Source organism: Fopius arisanus, unplaced genomic scaffold (assembly GCF_000806365.1).
Source record: "Fopius arisanus strain USDA-PBARC FA_bdor unplaced genomic scaffold, ASM80636v1 scaffold00058, whole genome shotgun sequence".
In the NCBI taxonomy this organism is placed as follows: Eukaryota; Metazoa; Arthropoda; class Insecta; order Hymenoptera; family Braconidae; genus Fopius; species Fopius arisanus.
Genome location: NW_011887797.1, coordinates 426,152 through 447,992, shown reverse-complemented (window position 1 = coordinate 447,992; position 21,841 = coordinate 426,152). Strand labels below are relative to the sequence as shown.

Sequence of the window (21,841 nt, the reverse complement as noted above, 5' to 3'; positions counted from 1 at the left end):
GTAAAAAATGTAATGAGAGTCTTTTTTGGAAGTCTCCCTGCAGTTGAGAAAATAAAAAAAAAACTCAATGCACTGGAGGAAAATTATTCCTGAAATTGCAAAGAATGAAAAAATTATTCATATCCATTTTTTCACGGACTATCGTCTAATTTTTCCAATTTTTCATGTTCTTTTATTTATCTATTTAAATATATATTGAAATTTGTCTTTCAAATAGAGAACAAAATTAATGACTCATTTATTTAAATTTATTATTTATATTGAATAACTAAAAACAGAATGAAATTGCAATCATTGTTGATATATTTAAATATAATTTTGATAATCACTGGGAAAATTCAAAAGACTGGAATATATTTCCGTGAGTGGTTTCACGTTTCAAAAAATTCGCAGCTTAAATCAAGTCGTCCGTTAAATCTGAATTCATCGAAAACACGTAATATCGATTTTTGTTATGCAACCGTGAAAGCGGATGCATAAATTTAAAACACGGATGAAATCCACGGGATCGTTCATTCAAAAGGTGAACATTTGCAATAACACAGACGTCTATTTTTTCCACTGTTTGTTTATTTTCCCGATGATCTCGAGTGAAAGCAAAACATCGGAGTTTCATTCAGGAATTATTTCCCGGAATTACTCGAAATTAAATCCCGAATTTTTCGGTGTTCAATTGCCATTTTCATTGCATGTCATTGGTTCGCAAAAATCGTAATCCAATGACTCCAATTGCGCGTCAAAATATTGAATGTGACATTTTTTTGCACAATTAAATTTCCGGGGTTTCGCAGATTAAACAAAATGTTATTCTTCATTAGTGATTGTAATTGCAATTGCTATGATAAACAATTAAAATATAGCGATTGATTTTTTTGTGCAAATGAATTGATATAGAGTGAATGAAATAATTTAATTTGAGGAGGGTTGAGAAGGGGAGATGGGGAGATGGGATTGAGGGGAGATGGGGAGGAATGACTGGTGGAGAGTAAATTTGGTGGAGAGAAATGAATATTTTTATCAGTAAATTTCTAACCGTGACTAACAGTATTTGAAATGGAGTCACTCCCCACGAATTTATGGGATCGAGATAAAAGCAACGGGGACTCATCTTTATCATGCCATAACATGTCCAACGAGAATTCATGCAGGAAGTTGGCAGACTACAGTGTCTCATACCCTAGACCATGAAGATTGCCCGAATAATGTACACATATTTAAACAGCATCTCAGACAGGGGCTGTAATTCACTCCTAACGAGTCAAGTTAATACGAAAAGTGGACATAATAGTTGACTTAGATACACACTCACTTGGTTTATGTCCTCCATAACCTGTCGCAATTGTCGCTCGCTGATTTACTCGTTGCAGACATGAGGTAAAATGACGATAGTCTCGTGTCACTCGTTAATCCCCGATAATTGTTTTTTACATCCAAAAGTAAAACACTCCCCAATTTCATTAACACCTGCAGCATTTGATTTTCCTTTTAATTATCACATTCATTTTTTGGTTTAATTAATTATTGGATTGTGACGGAAAAAAAAATCACTTCTTCCTTCTTCTTCTTTAATGAATAAAAAAGTGAATAATTTAATTAATTTAATTTCTATCTTCATCAATTGCATTGGAAAAATGAATTATAAAAACTAATTAGCTCAATATTTCCTGTATATTAATTAATTTTCAGTATCGGATGAATATTTAGGGGATTTTTGTATTTTTATTTAAAAACTGAGAATAAATTTCGTCGAAGGGAAATTTCCCGAGTAATTTTTTTAGAGGAATTCAATTAAATGTTGACTATTTTTTTATGAAAATGTCTCTATACAGTCCTCAAATAGTCAGTACAATTACGATAGTGAGGTTTATCGCTGTCTCAAAAGTTCTTCGCCGTCTTTTCAACTGACATTAACGTGTTTACAGAGTTGGATTCTTTTTCGCTGGTACTTTCATAATTTCTCCGACGAGTCTGGCACTCTCGCGAATTACATCGGACCTCTCCAAGATCCTTGGAAAATAGTTGGCAAAAAGTTGATGCCATCAAAGAATGTAATTAATGAAAAATCCACGGGGATAACGGGTGTTGAGTCAACAATGGAAACACTTGGCACATTGTAATGAGGTGGGGCTTTATGCAATGCAAGAAGGACATTACGATTGTACAATGTATTGGGGCTGCAAGTGCCCAATTATTCATTCCCCTCTCATTTTTTTTTCCAGCACTCAACTCCGTTCCCTCGTTCGTTCAGAAATGCCCGGGGAGTTTATGACAATCATTTTCTATTTGCCGATTTCCCTTGGACGAAAATGTAATCAGAAAATATTGCTCTATTCCGAGAAATTCATCGCAATCCAATTTTTCGTTTACACTACCTGAGAAAAAGGGGCAGATGGGGATGAATAGAGGCCTTTGAAGGAATAAATTGTTCGAAAGCGAAACGTCCCAATAAGAATTCAAAATATTATTTAAGAAATAATTCAAAAACGATGAACAGAAAAATAATGCAAAAAATTCAATCGATATTTCCAATTTATTCCATTTAACAATTCGAAATTGAGATCAATTGTTTCATGTGGGCGTCAAGAATCAATTGAATTTAGAAATCGAGTATTTTATTGATTTCTTTATTGATCGGGGTAAAAATTCTCGAGTAATAGATTTTTAACGAGCGAATTAATGATCTGAGTGGATTCAGCCTCGGAAATTAAGACGGTAGCTGTCAATTCAACGTAATTTCTCCGAAAGTCAATTATTGTTGTTTGATCTGTTAATTAACTGAACGCACTCACCAATATGTGGTAATAACTCTATTAAATTATCAGCCGTCAAAAACACGACTTCGCTACGGCATCAGTCCAATTTATTTCCCAATTAAATTCTCCAATATTTGAGCTTGACATTTGAGGTAGTGGGTAAAATTCATTGGCTCCTAAACCACAAATTGTAAACACGTCCTTCAAGTAAGTCCTGGGTGAGTACGTGCCTGGGTTCACTTGTACGAGCTTTTTTCCATCGGTGCGACCTCGGCTTGGAGCACGGCCAGGTGAAATAAAAACCTCGAGAAACTCTCAGGATGACTTCCTTCACTCCAAATTACCGTCAACCGTATTTCCAACGCAATATTTACCCGTCATACCCACGGAATTCTTCATATTCACTTATCAATTCTATTTATTGCTCACCCCGTCCTCACGTTTGCCTCGTCTCAAACGTTAGTGCATTTCACTTTCAATATCTCCGAAACTATCGTAAATATCGAAATTTTTGTAATTACATTTTTCGGAGTTTATAATTAGCTCTATTTAAAAGGTTTTAATAAAAATTTCGCTATATTTCTTAGTTTCGGAATTATCTCGTAGATAAAGAGGTAATCTTGAGGAAAACCATGAGTTGAGCGCGGAGTCGATAAGGGATCGAAACATTCGTATTGTTTATCTTCAATATCTCAGAAACATCGGAAATATCAAAATTTTTGTAATAACCTTTTTTCTAGTCCACAAATTGTTCTATAAAAAATGTTCTCAAAAAAAATCAGTATTTTTCTTAGTTTCCGAATTATGGCGTGAAATCTGAACAGGGGAATTTGTGGAAAGTAAAAATTTGACGAGTGGGTGGAAATTGGTGAAATTATTGATGATTTTTGGTATTTAATTAAAATAATGGGATGGGAATTTCATGGAGTTCTTCTTACGCAAAAAATTTGATGAACAATAAAAGTTTTGATTAACTCCAGTCAATTTGCATAAATTACCCTCCCGCGCGGCCATAACTGCCGCGCAAAAAAAATGTCAGGATATTTACGGGACATAAAATTCTCAGTCATACATTGAACTTACTTTATGTACCTAAATTCTTATTTATGTTTCACCCTCCGCAGTTGAAGTTATTTACGCTCGAACGTGGAAAAAGTTGTGATGCGTTAAAATGGCGACGTGTGAAATTTTCTGAAATGCGTAGGTAGATTGCAGTTTTTCCACGAAAGGTCGAGACCCCTCCCTTATCACCTTTTTTTACATCTCGCTACGTAATTCTCGACGCATCTCATAATATTTCGATAAACCTGGGGCTTATGTCCTTGATATTTACGATATCAATACCACAGGTGCATAATTGAAGGAGAAACGGGTAATTGAAGGAATTATCGGGGAAATAATGAGGTCTCGTAGTTTGTTCGCAACTAATTTTACAGGGACCTGAATAATTCTTTATCGGGAAAATTATGCGACGTTTTTCTTTCCTGGAGGAGATTGGGACTGTAATTAAACCCGGAAAACTCGTGAGCATCGGGTGCAAGTGCTTCTGGGAGAAATTATTGTAATTAGCACCCGCGTTGAGAGAGATTAGAAAATTTAACACGTGATTCAATTATTATCTGTCAGAGATCCCCGAAACATTCAATTTTCATTCAGAACTTGAAAAAAAATATATCCCAGGGTCGGGGTTCTTTAATAAATATATAATACTGTAAATATTATACAGTATTGATTTCACATTTATTTACTTGTGATTGCAAGTGAAATAATCGAATCGTTTGATGTCCCACGATTAATTATAAATAAATAAATGAAGAGATAAATACATGAATGATAAATAAAATAAGTTCTCCGCGGGTAATTGCGTAAGTGAAATACATGGACAAGTGGTCGTAGCCCTGAGAAAATAATTTTTTCATTGAACAATTAATTCTAATAGCAAGGTTTCGACCTATCGATTCATCCCTGAGACAAGACTCTATTTTTCATTCTCCGTTGGCTATCCATAGCCTATCGATTGCCCCTTCGTGCCAGGGATGTGAGCCATTCTCTAAACTATTTCAAAATGGCGTCATGAGTCAGAATATCGGGTTTAACGGGATTATCCCACCCATGGGGATCCTGACGCGCCAATATAAAATCCCGATAATATTCGATATTTATTGACGCGTCACTCGTAATTTTTGCCCGGTCTATTTCTCATTTGAGTAAGTGCCGGAGTAATTAGGAAAAATAATCGGCACCTCGGATTGCGATCGGACAGGCGATAGAATTTTAATTAATCACGGGTCTTCACCCTCTCCCATCTCTGTGCGTGACCCGTGGACTCAAGTTCTCTAGAAATTTTTCCCCGATCCATTATTCGTAATATTTTTAATCAGACTTTCCTTGCACGATATATTCCCCCACTTCTCTCACTAATTGGGTGGGGCGAAGAATTGACAAATGGAGTGAATAATCTCTTTTAATTGAGATTGTTTAAAATATGAAATCGACTGAATCTTTCAATAGAATAAAAAATTATGAAAAATTCCTGTAAATTTGCGGTCGTTGCCCCGTTGCCCTCGAACTTTCCACTGTAATTTCCACTTCGCCGAAAATGCCACGTGGATTTCCCCTGGGTTTTCGCTCGCGCAATTTCCGCGAAAAATCGTTACGCAAATTACAACGAAAACAGCATGAGCCAATACAAATGGTAGAAAAAATACCGCCGGCGATAAATAAGCAATCGCAGTTTGAGTAAATTCAAAAAAATTAAAACGGCTTATGCAAGAGTAAATGGAAGTGGGTGGTGAAAAAAGAATAGTAGTTTAAAATGTCTATCTATGTACGTGGAATAATTCAGTAGGTCTTGCCGGAAAAAATAGTGGGTCTAGAGGTGAAGCAGGAAAAGGGTATATGCCTCAGGGAGTGAAGTCAGCATGCGAGTAATGGTGTTTCAAGGCTTGCGTGCGGCGCCGTGCAATGCCTTGGCGTCGCGACGTCTCACCCCCACAACCACCCCCCAACCCCCCTCGCTGGTTAGCTACTAACCATTCCGTATTTTAAACCCATACTAATGCACTCTATGCACTTCAGAACAAAATGCTTTCGCGTGCCGATTTCTTCCGAGTCAAGCGAATCAGCATTTCTTCCCCTCTGGATATTTAAATTCATTTTTGTAATTAATTGACGCTGTCAGAATTAGTGCCATTCACATGTTTATTATGATATTTAGAGTGCACTCGGCGAGTGATTTATTTGGATCGAGTGGAGGATTTGCTTTTGAGGGTGCAGGAAAAAAAATTGACATTTTTTAAATTGTTTAATTTTTATTATGTGTTATTTACATTCAATAGGGATTTTTTTTATTGATTAATGGAAAGGTGGGAGTGAGTTTTAAGTCATTTGTTTTAATCGAGAGAATTTTACGGTATGAGTTTCAAGATTGGAAAAATTTTATTCAATTTAATTTGATTAATCCCCGATGAAAAATTATTTATTTCAAGTGAAACTTGTTTGCACATTGTTTTTCTTTTAAATTGTTATAATATTTCTATATTTTTCATAAATTTTCATACTATAACGATACCTAAAAATTTTTTTCTCGCGTTATTAAATTTTTTCTAATTGGGACAAAAATTTCATGTTCCAGAGAATGAGAAAAAAAGGGTCTTATTCCGTTCTATTCCGTCTTATTCCGTCATTGACCCCGCGTTACCCCCAAAATGTCTTCCTGTGCGATAAAACCCAAACGATCGAACGTGGAAAAACAGGAGTGAGTTTCCACCCCAAGCCCCCCAGAGAAAAGGGAATAAAAAAAAAAGTGGAGAAAAGTTGAAAACAGACGGGGGGAGTCCCGAAAAATCTTGACCTCTCTCGTCTGGCCGGCGTTTGGCGGATCGTAAAGCTTAACGAGCGCTTTTGGAATTGGTCTGGCCTTTCCTTTTGCCTCTCTTTTGGTAAAAGCACCCGTTTGCTTTCATTTTTCTGATGTCGTAGTTCGACCATGATACGGGATTAATGGAGGGGTAAAATAACAGGGTTGAATATACCCATGGCGTCTCGCAGCGAATCCACCAGTGGAAGCACTTTTGTACAACTTTTCAGCGCAATCTCTTTGGAAATTTGTCGAGTTGTAATCACTTTGTTAATCCCCTCGGGTGAGGCTTCAGGGAAAATCTAGTCGTGATTAAATTTTGTAATCAGAAGAGTAAAACAGGTAAAAATAGTACGAGACAGAAGATTCATTATTAAATGTTTAATCCTTAATCCATATCAGACTATTTATATTCAATTCCTTGTGATTACCGGATGATAGTAAGTCATTCCAATGAATTATAAACTATTATCTTTGATATTATTTCCAGTTTCAATCAACTAAATATGAAATCTCAAACAAAACAGCGTACTGGAACAAGTATCCCCTTTCCAATCACCGTTTTCGGTCAATATCTCGAAATTGCACAGAGATAGCGATTTTTTTATATCTTTATTTTTTATCGAAAAAGATAAGAGCTACAAATAAGGTATTAATAAAAATATTCCTATCTCTCTCCAATTCCGAGATATTCGCTGAAAACGCATCTTGACAAGAATGCGGAACAATCCTAGATAAAACATTCCGCATTTGACTGGGTTTTTAACTGAAGAAGACAACAAAAAAATCAAAACGATAAAGAATTGTGGTTTTGTCTTGGAGAAAAATCTATAAGTTTATTTTTATTTGTATTCATTGATCTTGAGAGATTTGAAGATAGAATTCGATGGTATCGGCGCGAATTGGTATTGCAAGCCGTTCTCCCATGAAATTTAATACCCGAGAGGTAAAGAAAATGATGGGGAAAAAAGGTGGGGGATGACAGAGAAGGGTGTAAAAAAAGTGTAGAAGAGGGAAAACCACTGGAAAGTCCCACTTTGTCGATGAGGATCGATATAGACTCACTGACTCATCGGGGGCGCAGCAAAAAGCCACTGTTCATTTTTGTTCCTCTCTTTTCCACTCACCCCTGAGATTCCTCTTACTCCCTTTTTATCAACGTCCCTCAACTCTCCTCATCTAATACTGAAACCATGTTCAGAAAGTTTCGTTAAAGGGGTTATCGCTTTGGGCAATTCTACCTTTTGTCTCTGTACTCTCGTCATTGTTCCACGAGTATTTCTCAAGCAACATCTGCATTCACACTCTTCACATCGGTTCTTCTTTTTTGTCAGACTCATTCTTGGTGAAATTCCCATGTCTAATGCCAGCTGGACTTCTCCAGAAACTTGTTCGAGTTTCACCGGGGCAAGTGTTGCGTAATGGAAGTGCCCGAGACATGAATCTGTTCCATCGCAACGGGGAAAATTCATTCATTATTCGGAATTTCATTTCTTCTTCATTATTTTTACATATTCCGGAGAAAATTATCTGTTAAATTATTAACAGCAATTCCTTCTTTTTTATTTATATTACCTTTTGTCACCAATTTATTCATATATATAACCATTTTTGATCCTTTTACCTGCTAATACATAATCAATTAATAATTGCCACTCGAAAAAACGATTTATTCAAATAAAAATTCCAAGAATCACAATATTTTTTTATTAATATATAAAAATAAGAGAAGGAAAAACGAACAATAAAAAATATTCTAGCACCGCATACAAATGGATACGCGTGGGAAAAAAAGGGAAATAACGAATTGGCGATAAAATTCCGTCAATCTACACACGAGGATTAATAAAAAAAAATCTGACAAAATATTATTTAAACATTCAAGCTTCATAACGCCTATTTGTGACACATACCACCCACGAATGTCGCTTTTGCATGAGTCTCATCGTGGGCTGTTGGTGACGGTCTAAAATTCCATCAACATGACAGTTTACACAGGAAATAATGGACGTATTTTACCGATGTCTGTGCAACATCCTTCTTCGCGGTCTGCGGCTCTTGAGGAGTTTGAGTGAGTGTGCGGTCCAACGTTGGATTTATCTCTGGCATATTCGTATCACCGCAAAATGTTACAATCCCATGTACATGAAAATATCTCTATATCCACACGCTTCAGTCATCACCGCTTTCAACCCCCATACATTTTGGCGAATATTTTCAGCAGCACCTCAGCACCAGCTCTCCCAACAAACCGACAAAATTCAAAACCAAACGAGAATATTATTAATTATTCCATTATAACATCTGCCCACGATATTTCAATTAAATTAAGTAAACCCATTGCAATCATAATATTAATATTGAATAATTAAAAAACCCTGTTTTGTTATTTCCTTTCAAAGACTGTGAATTTATTCACATTTATTTAGAGGATTTGTGGCTGCATCGCATTTTAATTATAATTAATAATATTAATATGGAAATGAAGTTTCTGTTATTAGTATTATTTTAGGATGGAATTTTATCATTGATTTAATTGAACGATTTCTGTGGGCGCGAGTACTTGATGCGGTGTTAATTAATTGTAATTGTAATTTAACGTAATTGAATGGATGTTTTTTTTTTTAATTCTTGCAGAGAACGGGCTCTTGTCCTTCGAAAATCCCAATTATCATCTGGAGTCAGCGAGATTCGATGACGCCCTCAATAGCAATGGCACCGGGAATTCACTGTTCGAGGAATTCTATCAGGAATTGGTGGTAGGTGGTGGTAGAAGTGGTGAAGTTACAGGTGGAAGTGGTGGACGACATGCTCGCAGAACCTACGCAGCACTTGACCTGGGTAGCATGGGTGTTGATGTAACACAAGGACCTCTGACACAGGAGCCAGTCGGTGCAGAGACACCAGACAATACAGCCAATCACAATCTCGGGTGAGTGACACTTTCATTCAGTTATTCTTCCATTTTTATCAATTGAAATTGGAAAATTATTCATTTGGAGTTGAATTCATTTCAATCATATAAAATAAATTATTCAACTGCACGAGAACTGATCAATTATTCATTATTGTTATTATCATTTTATTTATTTTTATTGATGCAAACGTGAAAATTATTCATTTAAAATTAAATTTCATTGAATTATCATTATTTAAAAAAATTAATTATTGATAAGCAATCAAAGAAAATTGATCAGCCAATTATTTATTGCTTAATGTTTTTTTTGTAAGCTCATGATCTCGAATTGTTTTATTGATGTCAAATTATAAATTGCAATGAGACAAAGATTAATTAATCCCCTGAAATTAAATTTTCTGCGAGAGGATTAAATTTTTCTTTTATTCATCCAAATAAATAATTCTCCTCAAGTATATTTCGAAAAAACGTGCAGTTATAAACTCAGCCCCATGAATCTCCTCGGTATAAAAAAAAATCGTGAACCCAGTCGCAATCAAACGCATTGACAAGGTGTCAGAGCTTTTCAAGTGACTCGATTAAAATTCCCCGTAAATGTCCTCGGGTTTAAATTACGTTCGAGACGTCACGAACGTTCGGATGCCGACGTTTTCCCGGTCGTAGATTCGATATCGCATTATTCCCATTCGTCTAACTAGTCTCCATCGGCGGAGAGCTTGAAAAAAAAAATCTACAAGAGACGATTCGAGCATGAAAATCCAATTAAGGAGATACTTGTCGGTTTTCTCAGTCCGTCCGATGGATTCTGGGGCTCGAGAGTGCGATGGACCTGATTCAAACTCGTTTTCGGATTTTCGGGGTGCATCAAAGGATGCAATAACGAGATAGTCCCCTTCTCAGAATGTTATTCCGTTGAAATTAAGGGTATGATTAACCTCGTTACGGGGATTACCGGGGAATGTCGGTGAACGGATTAATATACAAAAAATTGAGTTCGTTACTCGTTAGTGCAAGATTTTTTTTAAGTAGACAATTCCCTGGACAATCAGCACTAACTCATTTTTCTTTCATTACTTTTTCTTATCAATACGCCACAAAAAGCAATCCATTCGAATAAAGTACATACTTTATAATTAAATATGAATGACTTGAGTATTAAAGGGAATGCCCCAGAATAATGTACAGAGTACAGTTTAAAAATGTATCCTAAATATATAAATATTGAGTATATTAATCATACCTTAGCCTGTTAACATACTAGTATGATATATGTGAGTCAAGTATAAAGTCAAGTATACTTGGTTGAAGTCTACATATTTTTCGTGTATTCTTTGGAGTCTGATGAGTGATTCATCAACGTTAAATAAAGGTTTGGGTGGGGCAGGGACTGGAAGATACGTGGGATGAGGGTTTACACAATGTCAGAGTGTGTGCTAGAAGCTCAACGGCGTAATTCCTCTGCAATGTACGCCTACATAACACAGTCTTATGTAATGGTATTATTAAATCGTGTAGTGTACATAGATGGCGAAATATCCATTTTTTTTTGCACGTGGATAAGAGTTCTTTATTTCGTTTTTCATGTTAGAAAAATATTATTATTGAATTTTTGGATCCTTCTTATTAATTTATTTGTATTCATTATTAATTTATTTATCTGTGTTAATTTATTGGTTAATCTACCTGTATCAATAAAAATACAAAAATGGCGAATATGGAAAATAGTTTCCTAGAAATTAATGAAAGACAGTTTTTGACAAAGAATTTAATTGAATCGAAGGGAAAGATTTTTAGACGTATTTTTTTTTTGTTTAAATTCCGGAAGTGCTACCCCGCGGAAAAAGTTTGTGAATGAGCGTATGCGCGTAATTTGAAAGATGAAAAGAAGGAATTTATAGTTTTTTTTGTCAATTCCCTCTGTCTATTTTGAAACCTTCCCCTCGAAAATTGAAGTGCAATGAAAGAAAATATTAGCGGTAGATACACAAGTTTTATCCCGGGGAGAGCCAATATTATTTTCTTACGATTCTTTAGAAGAACTTTTTCATGTCACCAGTAAAGTCGGCTGATTCTCCCGACCCACCTTGTGGACTTGAGCCCAAAGTATCAATCCGCGACAATTCAATAAAACTCGTCTCCCCAAGTTTTTTCGGATTAAAGTACGAGTCCCTTTTTACCGGCAGTAAGTCCAGCGAATTCCCCGGGTCATTAAAGCTGAAAGAGAAAATGAGAGACGAACCGGATGAATTCCAAGCCCTAGGCGCAATGAATTCACTTTATTTTTTATTTCATTCATTTTCTCCACTTCATCTCGTTGCAGTGGAAATTTAAAGATTTCCCTCCAGATCAGACGGGATATATTAAACGATAAGTGCGATGGGGAGAGAAAAAGCTCAGAAGATTGAACTCAATCTAAAGTTACCACAAAGTTGGCCGTCGGCTATCTTTCATACTCGTGTGTCAATTCTTGGACGTCAACCCTCGTAACATTCAGGACTTTACCACCTTTTTATTTTATCGTTTCCTCTTGCCACTACTCAAGCTTCTCTCATTTCACGGTGTTTTAATCCCTCCGAGCTCTCTTCAATTTTAATTTATAAATTCAATCAACGAAATCGTTAACTTTCCATTGTAAAGAATAGCAATCAACAACGAAAGTATTTCCGTAATAGTGAATGCAATTAATTAAGAAAGTTGAAAACAATTAATTAACAAATATTTAAAATAATAGCTTTAGCGCTGAAAATTAATCATAATATAATTGAATTGAAGAGATATGTTATATAATTAAACAAGATAAAGTACAATAAAATAAAAACGAAAAAGTATTCTCGAACGAATGCGCGTGCGGAGCAATTGTCCTTTTTTTTTATTTCTGTTAACAATCGTCCCATTCCGCCCGCTCAAATTACTTATTACCAAAAAATCACCATTACCGTTGTAAAGTGACATATTTACATAATAATAGCTAAAATTTATCAATTGATTTAGTAGATTAAATATCATTTCAACAGAATAAATTCCGTAATTAAACATATAGGGGCATAATAAATTTTTCAAGTATAAAATTTGAATGTAACAAGTTACAGTTCATTACCCGCCGGTAATTTCCATTTAATTCGGTAAACTCCAATATTCCGGATAATACAGGAACAATAATAATGCAATAAACGTTAGGCGCGTTGTTTCCAGAAGAAGCGGTTGATGTTTAGTTGTTGAGTGTAGTTGGCACATGCGGTACCTTGTGGTTAAGTTTTGTGCATTTGGATAAGCGTCTGGGTGATTCCTGGAGGCAGGAAGGATAAAACCATAAGGAAAGACGATGGGCTATTTGCCTGGTACCTGGTGATGCCGAGGGTGGTATTGAGTGAACGAAGAAAAGGGGTTGCCAGTGAAAATCACCCAGAGGGGTCTTTCTTCTCTGCTATATGGAGGGACCAAGGACTCTGAGGATAGGTATCTTAACGATCGTGTCTGAGGCGAGATACATTGGGCGTGAAATAAGGTGCCTTTGTTAGCAAAGACTCCAGGAGGTGGAGGCAGCTTTTCCTTCGGGATATCCACAGCCACAACTGTACAACCCCTTAACGCCCAGCCTCTCTTTCACGCTTCGAGCTTTCGTATACACCTTTTATATTTTTATTTCGTACCCTTTATTCCCACTTTTTCTCGTCCTTGTGGTGACGGAATTCATCGCAACGTAAATTGCAAAAGAACATTTTTTTTTCACGAAATAGCAATTAAATAACTTTGTGGAATATACAAATTAATTAATTAATAGGAAATTTATGTAATTTGTGTGGATGTTAATTAAGTCATTTTTGAGCAATTAAACAATTTTTTATTTAAAATGATAATTGATTTTCTGATGAAGCTTTAAAGTGATTTTTTAATACGATGGAATTTTCGATAGATTAGGAAATTGCTTGGATTTTTCCAAATTTTCCAAGGTTTTGGTTTCGAAGGTACCGTATATAGATCTAAAAATTGAGAATTACTCAAATATTTAGAGAATTAATTACTTAATATTCATGAAAACTCTGTCGTTGACTTTTCAATAGGACAGCTTTAACTTCCAATAACGCAAATTCTCATTTACCATAAATATAATAATGGGTGTTACACATGAAGGTAGAAAGATTCCTCTGGTGAAAGCTCGGGATGGAAAAGGGAGTGAATTTGAATAAAAAATGCAATTTCATCTTCTTCAATCGCAAATCAATTTATGCGAAATAAAGTCGTGTATTCGCTGCGAATGTTTTCCGACAACTCACCATTGATTTTTTTTTATACCGAAGAATAAAGTTAAAGCGCAGGAGAGAAAAATGTGACGCTTCGGTCATTGAAGAAAACCCGTGTGCGGAACACGTGTGCGACACCCTTGTGAAAGCCAATCTCGTGGGAATACGAATTACAAATTTTCATTTTTTCGTCTCCTTGGTATGTGTAACCAGGGGCATAACCCGCCAACAGGAATACAAATATCATTCTTTTTTCGGGGTGTATGTCCCAGAGTATTGTCTTCCATATTGGCTATTTGGGGGATGATGGAGAGCATGAGTCGTTCCGGGAAGACGTGACAGGCATTTATTCTTAATGATGAGTACTCCTGCCATTTTGTAACAAGAATTAAGATAATACGAGTAAATGGGGGGTCCATATCGATGAAAAGTCACGGGAAATGCAGAAAAAATCACTACTCCGATCATCAATTATCTGGGAAGTCCATTTAATGATCCAGAATTAACTGGCGACTGATGCTACACTTCGGCCAGTGCCTTCGGCCTTCGGGAGTTTTCGTTTATTAACTTAGTTAATTAAATTGACCGAGATGGGACCTACGAAATTTTACTCGACTAAACATTAATATTTGGGATTAGCTCGCAATGCTCCTTACTGACCAGTTCGGTCATTTTTACCGCGACAGTCGTATGAGTTTTTCATGAAAAATTCTCCCAGTGACTTTTACAAAACCGTAACGACCCGCGACCTCGGATTTTCTGTGAAAATAAAAGGGTGGGAAATACCAGAGGTCGGTCACAAGTATAAACTGAATGTAACAAAACGAGGGAAGGAAGTCTATCGGTATTGGACACGTATCGGATCGTTTTCCTCGGACAATGAATTCCCCCCGGGTGAAGTTTTCTTTGCTCAGTGCATTTTCCCGTCAGTGGGTTTGATTGACACGAAAGCACCAGAGGGTGGGCACCCGGAAAAGTATATAAGGGTAAAGGAGAAAAGGCGAATTGTGGCATCCCCAAACCAAGGGGCTGAAGAGACGGGGTGGAACACACATTGATATTCCACCGAGCTGCTGGGATTTCATTTATATGCTAAACCCTCCCGAGGTCCGTGCATTTTTCCTTTCGCCTTTAGGACTCGCACGGGGCCAACAGCTGAGATTTGTGCTCCAGTAGTGAACAACGATTACTCTCGGTATTTCGGAGAAGTACATGTACTCAAGTGGGTAGTTACGATGGGGAATAAGTAGCAAGATTAATTGACACCATTTAATGTACTCCATCGATTTCTGCAATCAAAATGAAAACCGCAACTTGTATCGAATTAATTAAAAATATGATGTGATGTACTAGTTCATTAAATTCACCCTCAAGTTACAAGTTAGTGCATCTGGGAGGCCATACGGCCTTAATAATGGACAAAGGCCAACAAGGACGCATTTACACCTCAGGTGTAATTAATCCCATCTCGAGTTTCCATTCCCCAACGGATAATCACTTCTTCCATCATAAATTCTTGGACAACCTCAAATTTCTCAATTTCAAGGAGCAATCGTTCACTTCTTTTCAAGTCATTTATCCGAGATTTGAAAAAGTACAAACTCCCGTTATTTGGGGATGTTCTTGGTGAATTCCGGGGCACATGTGTTTTGGGTATAAAGACGCGGGGTGAATGGGGGGAGGGTAATGACACAGGGTGACTCGTCGTGTAGAACATGTGTCGTCGTAAACTTTGTCGTATATTTTTTTACACTCCCCTTCTGCCTCCTCGGGCATTTTTATATGTCAATGTCGCAATACGTCGAGAAATATATAACATTATAGTTATATATAATATATAATATAGTATATAAATAATCTAATTACTTAAAAATTCAAATAAATCAATTTGAAATGAAATTTTGATTTCATATTAACAGGAGATTTATCTATATTAAATAGATATTTATTTATGATGAAGTATTATTGTCGAATTAATTTTAGACGAAATTTATTTGGGAAAAATGAGGAAAATTTGTATTTGAGTAAAAAATTCTTGCTAATTGAGGCACGTGCACGGGTATGACCTCAAGTATCATTACACAGAAACAGTAAATTGCGGTAGGAAAAGCCCTAGGAAAGTGACTAGGCCTGGGAATACTCAAATAATAATACATCCTGGTGCCACTTGTGGGCGTCCCTCTGTCGTCGTTCTCTTTCTCTCCTCATCTCTGGCTTTGAGCCACTTTTAACTTCCGGTCCACTGGTTTCATCGCCAGGATTCTTCAGCACTTAATTCAATGCACCTTCATGATTTTCCGCAGTACAAAACGAAAATAACTTTGCGGGGGTACTGCATGTCTTAGATGTATCGAACTCATCACCTTTACCTTTTTGTAATTGCACTTTATCATTTTCTCCCTGTCAGATTTATTTTCAAACTGAGAATAATTGTAGGGACAGCTCCCCCTTTCACCTCAGTACCGACATTTGCACTATTAAATTATCAATTATTATTAATTTTTCAGATGGATTTTTAGTCGATTTGTTAGGTTAACACCTTGCAATTTAATTCGAAACAATTATTATTTGCGTGGAAAAAAATGAGATGAAATTCGTTACTGGAGGGTAAATCCTCGTGTAATGAATATGCCATTGCAAAAGTATTTTCATGCATAAAGAAGTTGAAAAAGCGATTTATTAAAGTTCTTCAGCCCCGAAATATTGCGTTGAAATGTAATTAAGGGAGAAGTAAAAAAAATCATGGTGGGCTTTGATATGACGTGGAAGGGGTTCTTAAACTTCAGGAGAATACCATAAAATAAATAAGATTTTGTGCCTAGGGAGGCCCTTCCCCCGGGAGAATCGAAACTGTGTTATATCTCTTGGCTAGGGTTTTCTTGCCAACGGCCAAAGTCTCTCCATAATTGCACGGTTGACGGTATTAACCGCGCAGGAGGGGTGGGAAAATATCTTGGAACAACTATATATCCAACTTGAATGACTATTGCTGGAAACCTACTCTCGTACTTTCTTGCAAGACCATTTGCCCCCCCTCCCTGAAATTCTACTTTTCACATCGTCGTTGAATCCCCGCGAGAATTTAAACTCGGAGCGAGCATCAAGTTATGTCTATGCCAGGGGAAACTCTGGGAAATGGAGAGGGTTTTTCCTCCGAGAACGTACGAATAGAGAGGATTTTCGCATCATGATCTCCCGGAAATTTGAAAAATATCAAAATCCTGATAGACATCATCCACAAAGAGAGATTAAAACTGACTCAAATGTTTTTTTTATAATTACAATCGGAAATTGATGTAATTGGTGTAATTACAGTATCGAGAATAATAACTTTTTGACACTAGAAAATATTCTTTGCGTATTGATGATAAAATGGAGATCGCTTTGGATTTTTTTTTGTTGAAAATTCAGGGGAATTATTGGAATTAAAAGTGAGTGGTGGTTGATTATTTTTTAGAGGTAAGCAGAGTTTTTAGGGAGAGGATTTAGTCTCAATTAGACTCAAACATTTGGCCAATGAATCGAAAGAGAGAAGTTGCAGTGCAAAGTAAATTCAAAACTTGGACTCTCCACTCCATTGAGTTGTCTTCGACGTGCCTGGAGGGATGTTTGCCAGGAACCTAGGATAGTTTGTCCGATTGAGTGGATAAGGAGACGGGCTCAGTACCAAGAAACTCCTTGTTTATGTTCTTCACAAGAACAAAAGAATCCCAGTAAAAAATAAACAAGGAGAAAAAGGCGAAGATTTATTATGCATTTTTAAGTGTTCGGGTGTTCGTGACACGCCTCTGGGATTTCCGGGGCTTCAGCCAACAAACACCAAAAGAAGAAAGAATTAGAATCGATAATCCATCCCAGTGAGCCATTCATCTCATTTTCAGTATCAATTGCACCTGAATTCTCGATGTGGGTCTTAATTGAATTTGGATTACGTTCATCAAGGTTCCTTTCATTAGAGAAATCGATGTGGTGCAATCGATTGAATTTCCCCGCCTCGAAATTCCGGAAAATAATCACCTGAATTTTCATGCCTCTCAGCCCCACCCCAAACACCGGATATCAATACGTCCGCCGAAAATAAAGCCCCACCGACAAAAGCTGGAATAAAAAAGCGCATTCTGTCATTCACATTTAAACAACACGGATCAATCTCCATAGTTGAGCCTCGGCTATTAATCATTCGGCCATGTATATATCAGAAAAATCGAGGGTGGGGATAAAAACCACAGGGAAAAAAATGTAGTGTATTTCATTTTCAATTGAATAATCCATTCTCATCGCATTCTATTATCTACCATGAATACATCACATATATTCGAATAAAGTAAACAATTTATTGTTATCAGTTATTATTATTTCGATTTATTCATTCAAATTTTCCTCTAGAAAATTCAGCCAAAATATTAAAAAATCGATTAAATAATCATTTCAAGTACAACGCGCATACTTAAATGCTTGAATACTTGAATCAAGTATAAATAAAGTGATTCAACTATCTGTAGACAAAAATATTTTCAATATTTTCAATTTTTTTTCCATCATTTTTCTTTTTAACTTATACTTGATTCAAGTAAACGAGAATTTTGCACTTTATAAAGTCCAACAATTAAACAATGCCAAGTACAATGTATCAACTTGAATCAAGTATATCGATACAAAAACTTAAATAATTAAAGTATACTTTGTTTTTCGATTAATCGACTTGGTGGACTGCATAGTCCGCAGAATTCAAGTAGTAGAGACATGCGATGGTACGGCACGATGACGTCACTGGGCGGAACGACTGTGACCGAGTGTTGACGAGTTCACCCGAAGCTGGTCAGCCCCTGCACGAGCGATTCAGTCTCTCTCCAGCCACTGCGCCATCCTAGACTTATCCAGGCATTTTCCACAATTTTTCATGCCCCATCCCTCGTGATATCTAATAACATCGAACAATTATTAATCAATTGGAGAATCAATTGAACTCCAGAGCGCGTGTTTTTTTTTCAATGACGCCCAGTGTGAAAGTACTTGAATCACTGGTTAATCATTACTCACTCGTTACACCAGTGGTCCTTGAGCTATTGAGCGAACGCCGGTGAGACACGAGTTACTGGGCGTTTACAACGTGTGGTGAAAAAAAAAAACAGTTCAATACTTTCAGCGACGGAGAATACGGCTTTTTTTTTAAATGAATAATAATCCGAGTTTAGTGGAGGTCGAGCTAGTGCCTCGGATTCCGATAGCTGGCGATATCCAGAGCACCGGGAGCTGACTGTAAGTCATTGCAATAAATAAATCATTAATTATTAATTTTTCACAGATGTTATCGGGTTGCATATAGTTCCGGCAACGCAAACGCGGGGCTTTCCTTGAAATTCGCGATTAAATTGAATTTCACCCTTTTCAATAATTGACATTGAATATTTACTTTATTAACTTTATTTAATTGTAAACAAATGTTTATTGCGAAAGGAAAACTTATCGATTTAATACCGACTTCAGACAACAAAGCGAAATCCTCGACAGTGCTGCAATAAAAATAGGACTTCAACTTCACTTTTCCAATATTCGCAAATAAAAACGAGATATTGAACTTCCCATGAACATTTGAGGCTCTCTAGTTTCGATTGCACTCGGTGTAAAAAAAAGTCCCGACAAAAATACACCGGATACATCAATAAACCTCTGGAAAAAAAATAGATTGAAAGAGAAAAAAAGTGACGGCCCTTAAATAAATCCACTCTATCGATAAGACCGACGTCTGCATATCATCTTGACTCTCAAGTGTCTCGAAACCGAGATCGGATCTCAAATTTTATCTTGAAAGTCGGTCGAGATATTTTGAGGAGTGCACCAGCCCCTGACGTACCACTGACTCCTAAAAATTACTTGGGGTTAAACTGCCAACCCCTTTTCTCTCACCCCTTCGGGATCAATAACCATTAAAAAATGTTATTAAGCACGATAAACTATTTTACGAGAGGGCCCCCTACCTCAAGAGAATTCCCTCGAGTGGACGAAAATAAACATCAATAAAATGTCTGACGACCAAAGACCATTTCCACTGGCTCTTCAGCTGTACTACAAAACTTCAAACAGGTACATCCCGAGGTGCATTATGAAATTACGAGTACTTTCACACTCGGCACATACTCCTGTCTCATCCATAAATCCTACAAATGGAATTTCATTCTACGTCCCACTCACATTCCTCTCTCGGCTCTTTCAACATGTGTTTCTTTTAGCGAAATTAGATCAACAGCCACAAAGATCGATGTATTTAATTAGAAATCCTTTTATCATTACGACTTTTTACTCATTTTATTCTGGAATATGTTTTATAAAAAATTGATGTCTTAATAAATGCACAGAAATTATTGGAGGCTCAAATGACAATTCCTATAGCGTCATTTCTGTTTCTATCTTTCACCTGCACTTTTTCTTAATCGAGCCCCAGATAAGAAGCTTGATAAGGTTTGCAGCCAAAATCCGCTCTCCCACTCTCGTCCCTCCAAATCGATTGCAAATCACTCGGAAAAATAAAAAAGAAATTGATGAGATCCAACGAAATGTGCATTTGATGTCCACGTACTCGAGAAATGGCTCGTGACGTGAAATATAATGTAATAGTATATACATATATTTCACAGTGAATGCAACATATTTTTTTTTTCTCTCCGAAAAAACTTTTTGCTCCCTTGTCTCGAGTGATTTACGATTTGGCTTACAGTTGCAGAAACCCAGTCATGAACCCAGAACCGTAACTACCGACTTTTTCTCCAACATTTATCGCAAACTTTTATATCTGCGTTACCATAAAGTGTTTGTAACAAATGTAGGTGGAAACAGGAATAGCCGAAATTTTCGTGTTTTCTACAGGTCCACTGGATTTTTTTTTCTTTTTTTGGGAATGAAGTGGGGGTTCGGGTTTATGGGAATTTTTTATGGCTTTGTCGTGCGCGAAAATAACCTCGCATAAGAGGGGGAAATAATTGTGGAGGAATGGAGATAATTTTTCACTGTGTTTGTGGGTCATTTTGCCAATGGGTTTGAAACTACTGGTTCTCGGGAAAATGTCAGAGGTTTTTTTCATTCCGTGGCTCTTTATTATTTGTGGAATTTCAAGTTGAAAAAACTGAAGGTTTTGCCTTTTTACATTTACAACACATTCATCTCCATTTTTTAAATTGAAAAGTCACGTGATTTTTTGAAAAATTCATGTAATTCCAGTTTTCGGTTCATATGATCAAAAAAAAAATATTGCGATCAATAAATTCAATATCAATATATAATTTTTATAATGAAAATTAAAGCATAAAAAGTTGTCAAAATGTGAAAATTGGAAAAAAATCTCCGGATTCTCCTGAAAAAATTAATGAAAAATCGTGCAATTCTATGTATTCCATACATACATATTCTTCTCAAAACCACATCAGAATATATTGTTTTTACATTTCCGAGAATGCAGTAGAGGGGGTCTGATAAATCAACATAAACTTAATTACTAAAGGCTTCGGGTGATCAACGAATGAAGGAATAGCGGGTGGAGGGGGACAATCGACCCCTGGTATTTCGATAGCGAAAACTTTGAAACCGTCTAGTACTCCCCCAGAAGTGGCAAAGCGCCCGAGGAAGGGTGAGGGTTGGGTGAAGGTTGGGCGAGGGTTGGGCTAGGGTTGAGAGTGTGAGGGGATGATTTGGGGCCCGTGTTACGTCGGGACTGACGTGGGGTTGTACGAGTGGGAAACGAGAAAATGGGGAGACGGCCTCGGATGGGTGGGGAGGGGGGTGTACCGACGAGTTAAAGAGAGAGGGATGAATAAGTTTTGCTGGGGGTGAAAGGGGGTGTTGCGCCGGTGCCGTGCGTATTGATCGTTCCGACGCCAACGACGCCGTACATTCTGTACTGACGTTCGTGTGCCGAATCCAATGGAAGAGAACCAGAGAATGAGATAAACTCCTTTATCGTTTGATAATGGGCATCCATTAAGATGATCAACGCACCGGAAATAAATTATGAAAAATGCGCATCCCGAATAAAAAAATTGAGTGGATTGAAGAATTTTTTTTTAATTCAGGCTTCAGT

At 36.8% G+C, this 21,841-nt stretch overlaps 1 protein-coding gene across 5 annotated transcripts in view; it reads left to right on the top strand.

The window, feature by feature from the left end:
- Positions 1-21,841, top strand: part of LOC105268512 (amyloid beta A4 precursor protein-binding family B member 2) — a 73,784-nt gene that overhangs the window by 43,139 nt on the left and 8,804 nt on the right. For all 5 annotated transcript variants that reach the window (XM_011308127.1, XM_011308126.1, XM_011308128.1 and 2 more), the window contains one exon: positions 9,250-9,544. In XM_011308127.1, coding sequence (XP_011306429.1) covers positions 9,250-9,544 — 295 coding nt within the window. The remainder of the gene's footprint in view (positions 1-9,249; positions 9,545-21,841) is intronic.